The sequence below is a fragment of the Psammomys obesus genome, unplaced genomic scaffold (assembly GCF_907164565.1).
Source record: "Psammomys obesus unplaced genomic scaffold, mPsaObe1.curated_primary_1811, whole genome shotgun sequence".
NCBI lineage: Eukaryota > Metazoa > Chordata > Mammalia > Rodentia > Muridae > Psammomys > Psammomys obesus.
The window spans coordinates 22,236,364-22,253,772 of record NW_026596034.1 but is presented as its reverse complement, the minus strand read 5'-3'; the positions used below and the strand labels follow the sequence as shown (position 1 = coordinate 22,253,772).

The window sequence follows — 17,409 nt, the reverse complement described above, 5'->3', positions numbered from 1 at the left end:
GGAAGTAGACCCTGGAGTGTTGGGGACACTTCGGCTTGCAATCGTAGGGCATGTCCCCAGGCAAGGTTACTGGTCCATAAGTAACTCAGAAGTGACTCAAATTCTAGAGAGCCTGAACCTAAGTAGAGTTCATACATGGCCAACAGTCATAAAAACAGGTAATGTAAAGGGTGTTTACAGACCTGGAAAATGTCTCAGTAGTTAAGAGTGTATACTGTTCTTGCAGAGGACCCAAGTTTGGTTTCCAGTACCCACGTCAGGTGACTAACTGCCTGCCATTAGACCCAGCTCCAAGGAATCTAATGGCCTTCTGCCCTCTTCAGGCAGCTACAATCACAGACACACACATAATTCAAAATAATAAAAATCAATTGTTTAAGTCATTCACATGACGAGGTGGTGATGCAAACCTTTAATGCCAGCACTGGGAGGCAGAAGCAGGCAGATCTTTTGAGTTGGGAGGCCAGCCTGGTCTACAAATTGAGTTCCAAGATAGCAAGACCTACACAGAGAAACCCTGTCTGGAAAAACAGATCACATCTCCCCATTAGCTTTGAGCTAAACTACTTACAGCTATAGATAAAAATGTCATCTTACCTTTCTAATATCTAACCTAAAGACCAAAGCAGCCAAAACCAACGTAGAAGTTATAAACCAATTCCTTAATGCCGTCTTTCACAATAAAGGTATACTGAAACCAGTGTATTTGTAACAAGAGGCTTCGTGCCTGAAGGAGCCAAGGCTGCTTCCAGTTCTGGACTTCACTGATTTATTAAGTAATTGCATCCACATGCATACTAGACACTACATGTCCCAAGAAGTGAAATGGTAAACAAACTTCAACTGTAGATGAAAATTCAAGAAGGAAATTATGCCCAGCATGGTGGTGCACATCTTTAATCCCAGCACTTGGCAGAGACAGGTAGATCTGAGTTTGAGGCCAGCCTGGTCTACAAACTGAGTTCTGGGCTAAGCCAGGCTACACAATGAGACCCTGTTTCAACCCTCCCCCACCCTCCAAAAAAGGAAATTAAAACTATCAGAATCAGCCCTGTGTGGTGGCACATTCCTGTGATCCCAGCACTCTGGGAGGCAGAGGCAGGCAGATCTCTGTGAGTTTGAGGCCAACCTGGTCTACAGAGTAAGTTCCAGCCATGGCCACACACAGAAAACCTGTCCCAAAAAAACAAACCCCAAAAACCAATTAGGGAACAAAATAATTCCCATTTACTTTTCAGACACCTTTTTAAAAAATCAAGATGTAGAGCCAGCTTAGTCAAGTGCTTGCCTTACAAGTACACCCACAGAACCCATGTAATAAAAACAACGAAAACCAGACATGGTGATGCAAACTTGTAATCCTAGCACTGGAGAGGCAGAGACAGATTCACTGAGGCTCACTGGCTGGCCAGACAGCCTAACATACTTGGTGAGTTTCAAGAAAGTGATTTCTCTGTCTCTCTCCAGAGCAGAGGACCAAACCCAGGGCCTTGTGCTTGCTAGGCAATCCCTCTACAAGAAGAATGGTCTCAGAAGAAAAGAAAAAAAGGGCTGGACAGCACCTGAGGAGAGACAGCCCAGGAACCTCTGGCACCCATACTACACACATGTATATACACATACACAATTATCCAGAAGGAACATCATGGAGACCTTCTTATGCACCTTCCGAACTCTTTGGAGTGAACTGAGCAAAAAATTTTTTATGAAGATCTATGTGCTTTATGGAGCATCCTGGTCCAGCATCTCTACTTTCAGGGCTGGCCTGTTCTTCCAAAAAGGCCAAGGTCTATATCCCCATATTTCAAGATCACTTAGCTTTAAAGAAATAAAATGTCGAAGCCCAAATAAAAACCTTACTTTTTTTTGTTTAATTTGTTTTGCCAAACAAACACAGTGAAAACTTTAGTCTAATTGTACAGAAAATAGAATTTGTAACCAGTAGCAAACATAACGAGAGATAAACCTAGTCCCTGGTAAGCTGGATCTCCATCAGCAAGTCACCCAGAGCCCTCTCATAAATGACCTTCTCGGAAGATAGGTCCTAGGAGGCAGAGGCACAGATCAACTAGTCCCCATCGAATCACAGGCTGTACTTGAAATGGGTAAGCATGAAAAGGAGAAATGGTGTTACTGAGATCTCTTATCACTACATAGAGCAAAGCTGTCTCTGATTGCTGGCCAACCTTAAGATGTGGTTTTCTTAAACCCACAGACCCTAAGAGTGCCATCTGCACCCCTCCATGATAAGTTTCAAGTTCAATGGTTCTGAAGCCTTTGCTTAACCAGAATCTGCAACATAAACTGGGGCGTTAAAGACAGTCATAATTGCTGGTGTCACCAGATTCTGAAGTCTCCAACTCCTACTTCAGGAGGAAACAAACAAGGGTGCCAGATGACCAACAGAAGTCCCACTGCCCTAAACCTCAGCACTGTCAACCAGAATATTGGCAAGTTCAACATCCGCCTGAGGATTCCTTGGGCTGGAAGGAGTCAGGAATTCTGCAGGTTGCTGGCGGGGAACCATTCACATTCCGTGTTTCTTACGGATAACAGCCATGGCAAGCAGGCGATCCTTCTCTCGAAGTTCTTCACGGAGCTTGGCCTCCGTAAGACGCAGATGGCGGATGCTACCCTTCATCTCTTTCATCTTCACTTCCATCAGGGCCAAGATGTCCCGCTGCTCGTTCAGCTTACGCAGGAGCTCCTCCTCTGTGGTACCTGATGACAAGGAGTACGAGTGATCGGAGCCAGTATCAGGAAAGCCCTCTTCCCCTACCACCACCAGCTGAGGGCCCAGAGTGCACTCAGCGGCCTCCAGCCCAGCTGTAGCAGCCTCTAGCTCTGATGCGGCGGCAGCGGCGGCTGCGCCTTCAGCAGCTGCAAACTCTACTTGCACTGTAAGGTCGATAGGCTTCACATCATCTCCCGCGGGATTGGTGGACGCCGGGACCACGGATCCCGGAGCCTGGCTGCTGTCTACAGAGGCCTGAAGGGTAAGAAGCACGGCCGCAGAGGCAGACACCAGGTTTGGCTGCAATTGGGTGCTCTGGGCAGTGGAAGAGGACGGAGACGGCTGCTGCTGCTGTTGCTGCTGTTGCTGCTGCTGCTGCTGTTGTTGTTGCTGCTGCTGCTGCCTACGGCGCGCTGCCGCAGCTCCCGCTGGTCTCCGCGCCACTTTGCGCTCATTGACGCCGCGCAGCGGGAAAATGGTGGGAACGCGCACCGTGTAGGTCTTGCGGCCGCCCTGGAAGTGAACGCTGCAGAGACGGTGGCCCGTGGTGGGTTGGAAGGTGGAGAAGCACCCGCTGACGCCAGCACGGGACACGTTCTTGAGCCACAGGCGCCGCAGCTCAGCGTCCTTGGGAAACGTGTAGAAGTGCAGCGCCTTGTCCCGGTGTGAGTTGTTGTAGCAGCCCGGTACGCAGCACGTAAAGCCAGGCATGGCTGCGACGCGCGGCCCGGCCCACCGGCCTCTTGCGCTCTTCGACGGCCGGGTCTGGCTCCCGCCTCAGCTCCTCGACGGGCGGCGACGCGCAAGGCCTTTAGAGGCCTCCTTACTATTGCCACCCGGCGCAGTCGTCCCGGGCGGGGGTCCCGTGCCCAGAATATGCTTGCGGACCGCCCGCGCCGCGCTACCCACCCAGCCGCCCGCTTGCGCTCCGGAGTCCGCCCGGGGGACGCTGTGAAGGACCGCCTGGAAAGGAGGACTACGCCCCCCACAATGCACCGCGCCAGAAGCCGCTCACTTCCGGGAAGGGGGCGTGCTTATTCCGGCTGCTTTCCCTGGAACCGCGACATCATGCCCAGAGTCGATTATTTTACAGATGAGGCTCGTCCTAGGCGAAGGGGGAGAAATGTACTCGAATGGAACGTTGTCGCTTGGGCTACCCCTCACAAGGACCCGGAATCCTGATGGTACGCGGCACGTCCGTCCTGAGCGCAAGCGCTCTGGGTATAAACACACGAAGACTACAAGTTCCATCCTGCCTCAGAAGAACCTTGTGGCTGCGGACTCCAGCGCTGCCTAAAGGAGAGGTGGAGTTCCTGCAGCCTGCTAGACAAGTTCCCCAAACCCTAGTACCTTGGGGTGGAGGGCATTGTTTTTTCTTTTTTCCCCAAGTGCTGGGATTAAAGGCGTGGCGCCACCACGGCCTGGCTTGTGGAATGCATTCTTTATCCTGGAGGAAAAACCAAATCAGCCCAGAAGAACCAACCTCTGGAGTCACTTTCTCATATTGGGGCACTCTCAGCTACCTCCTACTTGGACCTAAACCAGTTCCCTAATAGCTGCCTACTATGTGCCAGAGTGTAGGGAGAATACAGTGAAAGTAATTTTGAGCAATCAGGTCAGTCCCAGCCCTCTCCCTTCTGGAGACTGATTAGAGGGTCTTCTGGATAATGGATGAATAGTTGTCTATAGACAAGAATAAATGCCACAAAGAAATCAGCAGACAAAGAAGACAGTGATGAACGCAGGCCAGAAAATAGGCAAATTGAAACCTTGGAAGTGAGTAGTAGAAGTGCTTGGCCTCCTTAACTCCCTACCTTGGGGAACTGTTGGGAGATGAAACAGGGAGGACATAGGCCTGCCATATAAGTGCCTGGAAAGGGCAACCAGATTAGAACCCTGAAAGATTACCAACTAAGCATTCATAGAGAATTTGGGATTTCACTCTTCAGGCAACCAGGAACTTGAAGAGTTTTAAAGTGGGAAAAAAAAAAAGTTTGCATTATATCAAAATAATAGTTGGTTTTCCTTCCAGTAACAGTCTTTGAGGGTGGGAAAAGCCAGCCACACCTGGCTGGTGGTACAGACCTGTAATCCTGGTTAGCTGAAGAGGTGAGACTAGAGGAATTCAAGGACAGCCTGGGCTACAAAGTGAATTCAGGGCCGGTCTGGACAACCTAAGTGAGATCTTCTCTGGAAATAAATAAAACAGGGCTGAGAGAGTTAAGTGATATGGCACTCGCCTACCATGAAGGAGGCCCTGAGAAATAAAAACAAACAAAACCAGGACAGAAGCCCATAGATTACCACTGCATTTCTAGTGTAGCCAATGAGCTCTTTCTTGGTTATTTGTGGGGGTTCTGCTCACTTATCAATAAGAGAAAATCCAATTTTCCTGGCCTAGGCAACTGGGTCCACGGCTGGAATCTCTTCACATCCAACATGTATTTACCCACTGTGTACAGAGTAGGATGAAAGATGTGTATTCATTTGAGTGAATCATTTATACTATGGTATAACACAGTCTGGAATGATAGTTCACATTTTCTTTCTTTCTTTCTTTCTTTCTTTCTTTCTTTCTTTCTTTCTTTCTTTCTTTCTTTGTTTTGAGATGGTTTTTCTGTGTAGCCCTGGGCTGTCCTGGAGCTTGCTCTGTAGACCAGGTTGGTCTTAAACTCACAGAGATCTGCCTGCCTCAGCCTCCCAAGTGCTGGGACTAAAGGTGTGCCACCACCTCCTTTGATAGTTTACCAGCCCACAATTTTAATTCCAGTATTCAGGAGGCAGAGGCAGAGACATTTGCCGCCAAGCTTATAAGGCCTGAGTTCAATTCCTGAAAAGCACATGGTGGAAACAGAACTGATTCCTGTAACTTGTCCTCTGGTTTCTCCTTGTGCACTGTGACATGGACATACCCACACACTTACAAAATAAATAAAGTGAAAAGTTAAAAATAGCAGAAAGTAGCTGGGTAATGGGCCTTCAATACCAGTACTTGGGAGGCAGAGGCAGGCAGATCTCTGAGTTCGAGGCCAACCTGGTCTATAGAGTAAGTCCCAGTACAGCCAGGACTACATAAAGAAACCCTGACTCAAAAAAAAAAAAAAGCAGAAAGTAGTCATCTATACCTATATAGTCTCATCTCTGAAATGGCAAAAAAAAGAACATGATTCAGTACAAACTCAAAGCTGGCTACCAGGTCAGTTCCAGGCCAGCCAGGGATGTGAAGCTTATCTCAAGGACAAACAGGAATGTAGTATATTAATTATGAAGTTTGTTTGCTTAAATGTTTGTTTGTTTTGAGATAGGGTCTGACTTTGTAGCCCAGGCTGGTCTGGAACGCACTATGAGGACCAAGTTGTCCTCAAACTCACAGAGATTTGCCTCTGCCTCTGCCTCTGCCTCAAGAGTGCTGGGATTAATGGCATGCACCATCCTTCCTGGCTAAAATAAATTTTTAGGAATTAGATGAGGTAGTTTATAGTGACAACGGAAATTTGTCTACAAACACCTAGCAAATTTAGATAAACAGATCAGATCTAAGTAGACAGTTCAGTTGGTAAAGTTAGTTCAGTCGCTTGCCTGGCATACAGGGAGCTCTAGAATTGATTACTACCACCCCAGAAATGGTATATGGTGTCATAGTGCTGTAACTCTGAAGTTGGAAGCTGGAGAATCAGTTCAAGATCAACCTCAGCTGCATAAGTCTGATGCCAGCCTGAGCTACATGAAATCCTGTCTTAAAACACACAAAACCGGTTTTAGAGAGATGGCTCAGTCAGAGGTTAAGGGCACCAGTTGCTCTTCCAGAGGTCCTGACCTTTAAACAAAATAATGATATAAACTGAGCATGATGAATCACACCTGTAAGCACACTGACATAGAAGCAGGAGGTTCAGAAGTTCAAGATCATTCCCAGGCTTAGGAATTTGAGGTCGCCTGGGCTACATAAGACACTGTTTCAAAAATAAAGTGTGTGTGTGTGTGTGTGTGTGTGTGTCTGTGAGAGAGAAAATCATCAAAGTCTGGCATAGTGGCCCACACCTGCAGTCAGAGGACTCACCCAGTAGAGGCAAGAGACCACAGGAGGGCATCAGATGCCTTGGCACTAGTGTTTTGCACTGGCAGTTTTGAGCCTCCTTAAGGGTTCAGGTCCTATGCAAGAGCAGCAAGTGGGCCTTAGCGCTGAGCCATCTTTCCAGTCCCCTAGTTTTTTAAAGATGATTATCATCCTTATTTTTCATGAAGAAACTATGAGGTTTGAATTGGTTGCGTGCTTTTCCCTAGGGTTAACGTGAGACAGCCTCCAAAATCTATTTACAATCATGTCAGAGCGGGCGCCCAGTTGTTGGACTACAGTTCCCGTGGGGCCCTGTGGCAGTATCGCGAGAATGACTCGAAATTGACGGCGGGAATGCCGAGCTTGTTCTAGCAAGAGCAGTTAGGAGGGCTGAGCCTCCAGCATGGCGGACAGCTACACTTCCGACAGCGATCAGACAACACGTACGCTCTTGCAGCGGGTGCTGGATACAGCGGATTTACGCACTCCGAGGCGACGACGCCGGAGCGCTCAGACTAAGTATGTGAGAGTGTTGCCTGAGCAACTAGAATGACTGGGGAGTGACATGTAGGTCTGCCTTGTCTGGAGAGGAAACCTGCGTCTCAGAGTATAGTCTGAGGCTATAGCCGAGATCTGACTGTAACTAATCGAGGCGGGATCAGCTATGGAGCTCCAGGGTGAGGCCACAGAGACCAACAGTGCTAACTCTCTAGAAGCAGAGGATATGGCTCTGTTTTTTCTAGGCTGTTTCACTCAACCCAGGCTAAGGTTGTTTTGACATCTACCTCTACTTTCGGATGACTTCACCTTTCCCAACACATACAGTCCTACTCTCTGAGGGTCTCGTGGGAGGTCAGGAGGTAGGAACTGGAGAGATGCTTTTCTAGAGAATAGGGCTTTGTCCTGACTTTGCTGCGTACCTGTCTTGAGGGTTGTGAGCAGAAGGTACCGAAGTTGGCATCTGCCAGTCTGAAGAAAATCATCCTTTTCAGGTGGATACTTTTTCGCGATAAGGTGTTTTTCCCCCATGGTCCTAGTGATTGATCTCAGGACCTTATACCTACCTGCTAGTTAAGCACCCTCACCCTATCACTGAGCTACATCGCCAGCCCTTTTGGTATGTCTTTGAGATAAGAGTCTCACAGAGTTGCCTTGATTTGGCTTGAAACTAGCCCCAACAGGCTTTGAACTTGCCATCCTCCTGCCCTAGCCTCCCTGGTAGCTGGGATTATAGGCCCCGTACCACCTGGCCCTTGCTCATTCAAGGCGCGGTATTTGTGGTCTCTGTGTTTGAAAAAATGTGTGGAGGTCAGAGGACAACTTGTTGAGTCAGTCTCTCCTTCCATTGTGTGGGCCCTGGTCATTAAACTCGGCATGTCAGGCTTGGAGGCAAGTGCCCTTACCCACTGAGCCATCTGGCCAGCCCCTCCAGATATGTTTTAGATGTATGAGGAATAACGTGGGAGTTGTGCCTGGATAACGCTGATAGAGTTCTGACACACACTGGACTGGAAAAATAGATCTGGGGTGACCCATGTGGAACTTATTGTCATGCCTTGACAACTTGAAAGGAAAAAATGCCCTACTTGGATTGTTGCTTTAATGACTGGAAAGGGATACTCCTCCAGTGTGTAACCTATGTGACTGACCCCTACTCACCTTTTATTCTTCTAGCCTCACCTCTGTGAAGCCTTTCCCCAACCCTTCCTGTCTGCCTCTACCTCAGGGCTACCCTTCATCCTCTTTGCTGACAAAGCTGAGAATAGGGACTATGGAAAGTGCAAGTGGTTTCTGGAAGGGATTCTGCCCCTGAAGGAAAAGAGCTTTAAACTATGACCCCCTTGTGTAGGCAAACATCTGTATCTTCCAGCTCCTCACTCCCACTCCCTGCATGTAATTCTCAGAGCCCGGTTGTTTTGTTTGTTTTAGACACAGTACACAGAGAACTCTGCTTCAGACACCTTCCTCCAAGAGGCAGAATAGCCAGACAAAGACAAGCGCCAGAAGGCATTCCCATGGAGCTAGGGTGAGTCCAGCCCACTCCATGAGTGACTTCATGGAACCCTGAAGTCTATTTTGGTTTCGAAGCCTAACTTGAGGGATCTCAAGGCAAAAAACAAACAAAAAACAACCAACAACAACAGACTGGTGGTGCTTTTACCCATAGTCAGGTGGCAGATTGGCGCGTGTTCAAGCTCGTGGACACCTGGAAGAACCGACACCCCGGACTCTGCTGAAGAATATCTTACTGACTGGTAAGTGGGTGTTAGCCTGCCAGTTGAAGTTAGTATTAGTTCAACAATCAGTCCTGTGGTATCCTCCTTTGTCCGCCCTACCCTCTACTTGTTATTTCTTCTACAGCCCCAGAATCTTCCATCGTGATGCCGGACTCAGTGGTGAAGCCAGTACAAGTACCCGAGGTGCTCCGGCGGTCTTCCAGACGGAAGAGCAGCTGGAGCAGGTATGCAGTGAATGTCCCTCATTGGATGAGCCTCCTCTTGGGGTCCCCAGAAACTAAAATTGGGCTTTCTGACATGTCTGAGATAAACTCCATCCTTACAGCCTGGAACTACAACTTCCTGAACTGGAGCCCTCCTCAACCCTGGCTCCAGGTCTAATGGCCCCTGGCAAAAGCAAGCAGAAGCTAAGATTGTCAGTATTTCAACGGGAAGTGAGCCAAGGGTTGCCTCTCTCCCAAGGTGAGACCTAGGACACACCAGTGCTGTTTTCCCTTCTGTCTCTGGGGAGGTAAAAGACCTGAGAAGGCCTTCATGGGTCTTGGGGAGCTTACTATGGATTGTTCTTTTTACTTTTTCTTGATGAGCCCTGACAGAGCCACCTGGGAATGCTGATGACTCGTCTTTGACCAGGTACTGTTCCCTGTTCTGGGGTTTGATGTAGCAAAGGCTTGAGGGAGGTGTTGACTGATGGAATCTTGTGACTCTGCTCACTGTTAGTTTTAGCCTTACAGCACTGTGGCTGTATTCTAAGAGATGAGCCCCATAGGGGGCACTGTGTCTCAGGCTTCCTGTCTGCTTCCATCTTAACAGCTCCTTCAGCTTTGTCCCACCCGTTCAGCCACAGTCAGTGGAGAGGCCTGGTCTGGCTCGCCGACGTCCCATGCGCCGACCTCTGGATGTCCATGCTCTTTTGCAGGATCTGGAAGATAATTCCTCGACCTCAGCTCTTCCAGGTAAGGTTGAGATTTCCTCTTGTAGCTTTACGAAGAAGCTACTACCACTCTATGACAGACAGAAGGCTCTATGGAATTCAGGGTCGCCCCAGTTTTTGGTGAGGTCAAGGACACTGTATGAGCCTGCCCAGGCATTTATGAGGAGTTTCTATTTTCTTTACAGAGTGCACCTGGTACTTTGGTGTATTGGTCAGGGTTCTCTAGAGGAACAGAACTTACAGAATGTGAGTGGTTTTGAGGTGGGGAGTAGCAACAGGGATTTACAGGCCATGGTCCAGCTAGCAAAAATCGTCTGTCAACGCAAGGTCCAAGAATCCACAAGGCTGGATGTCTCAGCTAGTCTTCAGTATGTGTTGGGATCTCAAAGAAATAGGCTCCTTTGACAGTGAGGGAATAAATGGACGTGCTATGGAGAACAAACAGGCAAAGAGAACAAGCTTTCTTCTTTATATAGGCTGCCAGCAGAAGGTGTGGCCCAGATTAAAGATAGATCTTCCCACCTCAAAGATCTGGGTCTTGGGCTGGAGAGATGGCTCAGAGGTTAAGAGCACTGTCTGCTCTTTCAGAGGTCCTGAGTTTAATTCCCAGCAACCATATGTTGGCTCACAACCATCTATGAGATCTGGTGCCCTCTTCTGGCATGCAGGTATACATGCAGATAGAACAATGTGTATATATAATAAATAAATTAAAAAAAAAAGATCTGAGGGCTGGACAGATGGCTCAGTAGTTAAGAGCACTGTCTGCTCTTCCAAAGGACCCAGGTTCAGTTCCAAGGCATCTGACACCTTCACACTAATGCACATAAAATTAAATTATTAAAAAACAAACCAGCAAACACATTCTACCTGAAGCCACTTTGAATTGATATGCTTGTCGGAAAGGTATTCTCTGCTATACAAGGAAATATTGTTATTCCTGAGTTTTCAGGAAAAAAAAAGAAAAAGATCTGGGCCTTTCCACATCAAATGATTTAATTAAAAAAAAAAAAAAGTCCCTCACAAGTGTGCCCATTCATTTGGATTTTAGTTAATTCCAGATAAATTTAAGGTGACAACCTAGAACAGCCATCATAGCCAGGTATGGGAATCTCTCATGGATCTATGAGTTTGAGGCCAGCCTGTTCTACAGAGTGAGCTCAAGGACTGCCCAGGCTACATAGTTACACACAGAAATCCTGGGGGGGGGGGGGGGGGGAGAAGCCATCACTAAGGTCTAGCCTTAGTGCTTCTGTGTCTTCTGTTACTTTGTATTCTCCAAGTACACGGCTGAGGGTAGAAAGAAAGGGGTATGCTATGGTGGCTAGCCCTTGTTAGAAGATCAGTGGGGGGAAAACAGGTTTCGTGATCGCCTGGCACGAACCTGGGATCTTGAGTACAGGGGACAAGTTAATATTTGAGGAACGTGATGGATAGAGGAAAAAGTAGACAGCTGAGGCATGTACAGTCAGTTTTGGGGATTGTGAGCAAGTTGTAGAGGCCTGGGAATGTCAGAGGAAGGACCAGAGAGAGTAGCGGGGAGGGCAGGGGGAGATAAAAGGCTTAGAATGTAGGTTATTTCATTCTAGAGGTTGCGTAGGCAGAGAAGACCCTTAAGTTTCACTGCCTGTACCCTGACAACCCAGGTTTTAGCAGGTGGGCCTAGAATATAGAATTTATATGGCTTTTATTCTCCAGGTGACAACTGTAGAACCCCTGTTGCTACTCTGCCAACGGATGTACTGTTGGAAGACACCCAGCCTTTCTCACAGCCCGTGGCTGGCTCTTCCCTTAGCATGCACCACTCTCTGCCCAACCCTTCTCACACTGGGGCTGAAGATGCTCAAAGAGCAGGCTCCAGGACACGAAGCACTGGGCCTAGGCTGCAGAGCCACAGTGAGTATGAGGAGCAGCTTAGCCTGGGTGAGAGTTAGCCTAGGGAGATTGCCCTCCTCCACCCCTACGTATGCCCCAGAACCCCCTTCCTGGGAGTTCCTTCTCCACTCAAAAGTGGGGTTCAGGTCGAGCCAGTTGATTCTAAATCAGTGCCTCCTTGTCTTACTCTCCCCTCAGTGAACAGAACTAGCATGGACACTACTCCTTTGCCCTTCTCGGAGCCTCAGCCTCAGCCTCTAGAACTAAGAGAAGCAGTGGGATCCCAGGAGGCTGTGGAGGCCAAGGTTCAAGAAGGATCTTCAGGGGATGAGGATACTTTTGGCAGGCCAGGTAAGAGGCCTAATGTAGGCATCAGCAGGTGAGTGTTCCCAGCTTCTTAGGTCCTATCATACAGAAGAAAATTTGCCTGGGCTGTTTCTGGGAACTGGTAGTTTTAGGGACCAGGGAGAGTACGAAGGGCAGTCACTTGACTAGAGCTCTATGAGGCCCTTAGGCGGTAAGAGGAGACTGGTCCTGCACAACTGTGTGAAGTGGTCAAGCCTGACCGCCTAGTGACACTGTTCTTTCTCTGCAGCAAGTCCAGAATTAGCCTTCACCACTCATGACTTACTCCCAGAGGAACAGCCACATCAGTTTCTTGAGCCACCCCTACCTCCTGGAGCTGCAGCGTAAGAAACCCTGGCTCTTGGGAGGGGGTGCCCGAAGTTGTCATTGTGCACATTTAAGTCCTCATAGATATGCAGATGAGCACAGCATAGCAGCTCTGGTAGTGATAGCCTGCCTGTCTATCATCCTGGTGTCTGTCTCCAGGGGTTTAGAGGAGCCTGACGGAGGGAGAAGCTCCTACATCAGTATGTAATCATAGGAAGCTTTCTAAAGGACACTTGGGACCGGTAGTGATGGATTCTTGAGGGGAGAGACTATCCAATTTGAAGCCTAGGGTTTAACAAGCTTGAGCAGGTACCAGTATATATGTTGAGGCTAGACTAGGATATTGGTCTAGACTAGAGGAACAGGGAAAAACAGGCCTTTTGTTGTTGTTTTGTTTTTTGAGACAGGGTTTCTCTGTAGCCTTGGCTGTCCTAGAACTCCATCTATAGACTAGATTGGCCTCTAACTCAGATATGCCTGCCTCTGCCTTCCAGTGCAGGGATTAAAGGTGTGTGTTAGCCATGTGCAGTGGTGCACACCTGTGATCTTAGCACTCAGGCAGGGGCAGGCAGATCTCTATGAGTTGGGGCTGGACTGGTCTACATAGTGAGTCCAGGACAGCCAAGGCTACACAGAGAAACCCTGTCTTGAAAAAAAGCCATAAACAAACAAACAAACAAACAAATATAAACAAATAAGGGCTGGAGAAATGGCTCAGAAGTTAAGAGCACTGGCTGTTCTTCCAAAGGTCGTGAGTTCTATTCCTAGTCAGCCACATCGTGGCTCACAACCATCTATAATGAGATCTGGTGCCCTCTTCTGGCATGCAGGTGTACATGCAGGCAGAACACTGTATACATAATAAATCTTTTAAAATAAATAAATAAAAATAAAGGCAGGCAGGCATGTGCCACACTCCTACCCTCTACCCCCACCTGACAGTTGGATTTCTTGTTCAAACTACTTAGTTAACAACAGTCCCAGTTTCCCCAGAGCCAGCAGGACTGGTCTTCGAATAGGGGCCTCCCCAAACAGCAGCCCAGTCACCTGTCTACTCCTGTCCTCAGCTTATCTTCAGAGCCGCTGGAGCCTATGCCAGCCAAGCTTCCAATTAGGACTGGAACTGCAGGTCCTAGGCACCGTCCAGACCCCTACAAGGCCGGACTGAGCCACTATATGAAACTCTTCAGTTTTTATACTAAGATGCCTGTGGAGAAGAAGGCTCTTGAGTTGGTGGAAAAGTGGTGAGTTTATCTTGTGAGCGGCTAGAGGTGCTACTTCATAAACAGACTGTTCAGTCTGCTCTATCCCAACCTTCTTGACAGCCTAGACAAGTATTTCCAGCACCTTTACAACGACCTGGAGGCATTTGCTGCTCATGCCGGCCGTAAGACTGTGAAACCAGAGGATTTGGAGCTGCTGATGCGACGGTAAGTGGGCATTAAAGGGAGGCTGGGGATGGGAGTGCTGCTGCTAATTCTGTCCGACCCTCTTTTCCTCTGATGCAGGCAGGGACTGGTCACAGATCAGGTCTCACTACACGTGCTTGTGGAGCGTTACCTGCCCTTGGAGTACCGCAAGCTCCTCATCCCCTGTGCATTCAGTGGCAATTCCGTCTTTCCTGCCCAGTAGTGGCCAGGCCTTAACACTTGCCCTATTCTTACCTTGGACATCTTGAACCCCACAATCGTCGAGGTCTCCTTCTCCTCTCCTACTACCAATAAAGTCTCACAAATGGCTTGTTCTGCTTTTTGGTACATGTCATAGGGCTGGCTCAGATCCCCTACCCCCAGCCTGAAAAATAGTATGAATTTAGAGAAAAGAATTTTTATACTGGAAGTTCAGCAACATTCAAGCATTTAAGTTGCCAATAGGGGTTCTAGCTTGCGATCTCTGGCTCTCGAGGTCCTACACGCTTGGTGTCTGCCATCTGAAGATGTCCAAAAGCAGTCTGAAGAGGTATCGAAATTTCCTCCATTTTCTCCTCATCCTCCAGTGGCAGCTCTGCCACAGGGATCTGAAAGGCCTGGCCCAGGTAGGCACTGAGAGTCTGTTTGTCCATGCTGGGGTCGATGGCCAGCAGGGCTCCACGCATCTTCAGTAAGGTCACCTCAGTGCTGCCCCACAAGGAAAGAGAGACAGGTATACAGGTTTGAGCTCCTTTCTGTGTCATGACTCAAGTGCCTACTTTCTGTCAGATTTGAGTACTTTATAGTCCCCAGCATGGTACCTGTTGCACCGGGAGACTTAGGCACCTGAGATGCTATCTGACAGGACTTGCCGCACCTGTAAGACTTGCCAATGGCTGAGCGGGACTTTGGGGCCCAGGGTCACTCACAGATCCATGCCTAGTTCCAGCCTCAGTTCCTGTAAGTATGCTTCCTTTTCATTTTCATACTGTTCCCACAGCTTTTGCACAAATGGCTCCCTCTGGCCCTCCTCATCCTGTAGGGTGGGAGAGAAGGCAAGGGGAGGCTATTTGACTGTAGTTTAAGTAAGACTAGAGAAAGGACTGGCAAGCTATGTGTCCCAACCCACCTCAGTAAACAATAATTGGTAGTTGAACTCTTCTGTATTGGTGCTCTCTGGACCCCAGCCTGCTGCCTCCATCAGCTCCTGAATTTGCTCTTCCTTCTTTAGAGGAAAGGTACTCCTGAGGATGGTGCTATAGGAAAAGTAAGAATTCCAGCAGGGCCTGACTGAGGCTGCCAACTCACCTTCCCATCCTTCTGGGGCCATCCCCACTGGTATTTTAACAGGTTTGTTTTTTGAGAGTTTTTGAACTCATAATAATGATCCTTCTGCTTTAGTTTCCCAGACTTCTTTTTGTTTTGATTTGAGAAAGGTTTTATTTTATGTCATTCTGGTTGGAACTCACTCTGTAGATGCACAGAGGCCCTCCCAAGTGCTGGCATTGAAAGTGTGCACTACCATGCCTGCCATGTTTTGAAACAGTTTTGTTCTCAGCTGGTTCAGAATTAAATGACTGCTGCTTTTCTCTCTCAAGCGCTAGGACTGCAGGCGTGGGTTTCAACATTTTGTGAGGTGGCAGGCTTTAAGCTGTGGAGCTCCCCTTCTGCATACATGAGAACCTGACCAGCCAAAATAATGGACTAGAGTCTGGAGTAGCCTGACCAGTTTTCTTACTTGAATTGCTCCATGGATATTAACCCCTCATTCTGAGTGTCAGCATTTGCCATCTCCTTCAGCAGATGGGACTCTGTCTCCTTATAGTTGATATAGACACTCTCCATTTTCTACAATGAAGGAAGAAGTTAACTACTAATATGCTCCTTACTAGAATGGTGGGGACAGAGTCATTTTGTGCTGGGGACAAAAGCCTTTATGTTTCGCTGAGGGTAACAGGTAGGACCTAGGCCAAAGCTCACCTTTCCCATCAAGACTGCATAGAACTGACTCATGATCTCATTGGAGCGAAAGAGCTTAATATATTCAAAAATGGTATAAGCCCAGGCCATGGCATCATTGATTCCAAAGCGACGCTCCAGAAAATTCAAGAAGAAATCTGGGAATGGCTCCTTCTGTAGGGAAATGAGAATATTTGGTCAGGATGTGCTAGGGCCCCACCCTGCTCCCTACCATCCTAAGGGGTCTCCTTAAAGGACTGTGGATCTGAAGGCTTTGCCGAGGCAAGGTGTCAGAGCCAGCGAGAACTGACCTGCTCCTCTGCAAGTCGCTCCTTCCAGGCATCCCCAAGGAGATTCACCACCTCCTTCTTGGTTGGCTTCTTGTTCTCCACAGTGGCATCACAGTGAAGGAAAGAAGGGACAGATTCCCCATAGCCCTGAAAGGCAGGTGCAATTCTTCATTGAACCCTTCTGTTGCCCTTTTTCTAAATGGTTCCCCTAGAATTTTAAATAGCCTCTGGCTTAGGGACTCCCTTACCAGACCAGGGAAGAAGTCTCTCTCTCGAAGCAAACCGATGCCAATCTCCTCCAGGAGCACCTCTACCAGCTGGTCACTGTTCTTTCCTTCAGCCAGCATTAACCAGCGTTCTGGGCCCCCAGCTATGATATCTGCAGGTGGGGAGAGGAAGCTGGAACCCAGTCCCTGTCCTCGAGCGGGCCCTGGGAGCCCCACAACCATCATTACTTTCGCACTTGTTCCAGTCAGGTCGAGGTGTGGAGATGCGCTGGATGTCCTGCAGCTCAGAGTAGTACTGGTCCCGTTCCTTCAGTGTGCTCATGTGCAACTGCAGCAGCATCTCGTGCTCCTTCCGGACCTCTTCATAGTCGGCTCTCAGGCATTCCAGCTGTAGGCAAGGTGATTGGTCCTAGCTACCCACCTGCCTGACTTCCCCCTACCACATCAAAGTCTACCTGCCCACCAGCACCTTGTCTTGAAGTTCCATGTTGGTCTTCTCCTGCTTTTCGAAGTCTCTCCTGGGTACCACGTCTCCAAAGTTGGCCTTCATTGTGTTGAGTTCCATCTGAATGCGGGTCAGGTCTTGTCGAGTCATCTTCAGTGCCAGTGTTAGCTTCACAGGGTCCTCTCCCCAAACACCTGCCAGAAGCCCATCAGTCTATCACCTTGCCTCTGGGGCTTGTACCCAGGGTTGGGCTGAATATTGCTTGGGGAGTGCCTTCTTTTTGAATAGAGTGGACCCCAGAGGCTCATAGGTTTGAATAGTTGTTTGCCAGTTGGTGGAATTGTTTGAGAAGGATGAAAAGATACAAATTTAACCAGGCATGGTAGCTTATATCTTTAATCCCAGCACTCAGGGAAGCAGAGACAGGTAGATTGCTGTGAGTTTGAGGCCAGCCTGGTCTACAAAGCAAGTCCAGGACAGCCAAGGCAACATAGAAAAACCCTGTCTTGAAAAACCATAAAGAAAAAAAAAAAAAAAAAAGAGGTATGGACGACACTGGGGACATCATTG

The 17,409-nt window shown here is 48.4% G+C and overlaps 3 protein-coding genes across 4 annotated transcripts in view; 1 reads left to right on the top strand and 2 right to left on the bottom strand.

Annotated features, from left to right (window-relative positions):
- Nucleotides 1-1,848: 1,848 nt before the first annotated feature.
- Thap11 (THAP domain containing 11) lies at nucleotides 1,849-3,702 on the bottom strand. The gene has a single exon (XM_055621574.1). It carries the CDS (start codon nucleotides 3,443-3,445, stop codon nucleotides 2,528-2,530), a length of 918 nt encoding a protein of 305 aa, XP_055477549.1. The 5' UTR covers nucleotides 3,446-3,702; the 3' UTR covers nucleotides 1,849-2,527.
- A 3,492-nt stretch (nucleotides 3,703-7,194) lies between these two features.
- Cenpt (centromere protein T) lies at nucleotides 7,195-14,239 on the top strand. Of its 2 annotated transcripts, none has more exons than XM_055621348.1 (13): nucleotides 7,195-7,310; nucleotides 8,721-8,817; nucleotides 8,959-9,046; nucleotides 9,153-9,252; nucleotides 9,354-9,490; nucleotides 9,625-9,661; nucleotides 9,842-9,984; nucleotides 11,661-11,858; nucleotides 12,036-12,188; nucleotides 12,433-12,526; nucleotides 13,577-13,753; nucleotides 13,835-13,939; nucleotides 14,018-14,239. In XM_055621348.1, exons 1-13 carry the CDS (start codon nucleotides 7,195-7,197, stop codon nucleotides 14,139-14,141), a joined length of 1,569 nt encoding a protein of 522 aa, XP_055477323.1. In that variant the 3' UTR covers nucleotides 14,142-14,239. The 2 variants fall into 2 exon arrangements, with proteins under 2 accessions (XP_055477323.1, XP_055477322.1); XM_055621347.1 differs by having other exon boundaries at nucleotides 9,616-9,661.
- Nucleotides 14,240-14,337: 98 nt separating this feature from the next.
- Nucleotides 14,338-17,409, bottom strand: part of Tsnaxip1 (translin associated factor X interacting protein 1) — a 16,163-nt gene continuing 13,091 nt past the window's right edge. Inside the window, exons 8-16 of the mRNA XM_055621325.1 lie at nucleotides 16,864-17,033; nucleotides 16,623-16,782; nucleotides 16,416-16,546; nucleotides 16,189-16,314; nucleotides 15,899-16,051; nucleotides 15,657-15,766; nucleotides 15,048-15,174; nucleotides 14,848-14,954; nucleotides 14,338-14,626 (exon numbers count right to left, since the gene is read on the bottom strand). Coding sequence (XP_055477300.1) covers nucleotides 14,389-14,626; nucleotides 14,848-14,954; nucleotides 15,048-15,174; nucleotides 15,657-15,766; nucleotides 15,899-16,051; nucleotides 16,189-16,314; nucleotides 16,416-16,546; nucleotides 16,623-16,782; nucleotides 16,864-17,033 — 1,322 coding nt within the window. The 3' untranslated portion in view covers nucleotides 14,338-14,388. The remainder of the gene's footprint in view (nucleotides 14,627-14,847; nucleotides 14,955-15,047; nucleotides 15,175-15,656; nucleotides 15,767-15,898; nucleotides 16,052-16,188; nucleotides 16,315-16,415; nucleotides 16,547-16,622; nucleotides 16,783-16,863; nucleotides 17,034-17,409) is intronic.

What these genes read in the sequence shown, in the direction of transcription:
- Thap11 (XM_055621574.1), bottom strand. Translation starts at nt 3,445, where the DNA reads ATGCCTGGCTTTACGTGCTGCGTACCGGGCTGCTACAACAACTCACAC.
- Cenpt (XM_055621347.1), top strand. Translation starts at nt 7,195, where the DNA reads ATGGCGGACAGCTACACTTCCGACAGCGATCAGACAACACGTACGCTC. An exon ending in CGCCGGAGCGCTCAGACTAA is followed by an intron (nt 7,311 to 8,720) that starts GTATGTGAGAGT and finishes TGTTTGTTTTAG; the next exon opens with ACACAGTACACAGAGAACTC. An exon ending in GGATACTTTTGGCAGGCCAG is followed by an intron (nt 12,189 to 12,432) that starts GTAAGAGGCCTA and finishes CTTTCTCTGCAG; the next exon opens with CAAGTCCAGAATTAGCCTTC.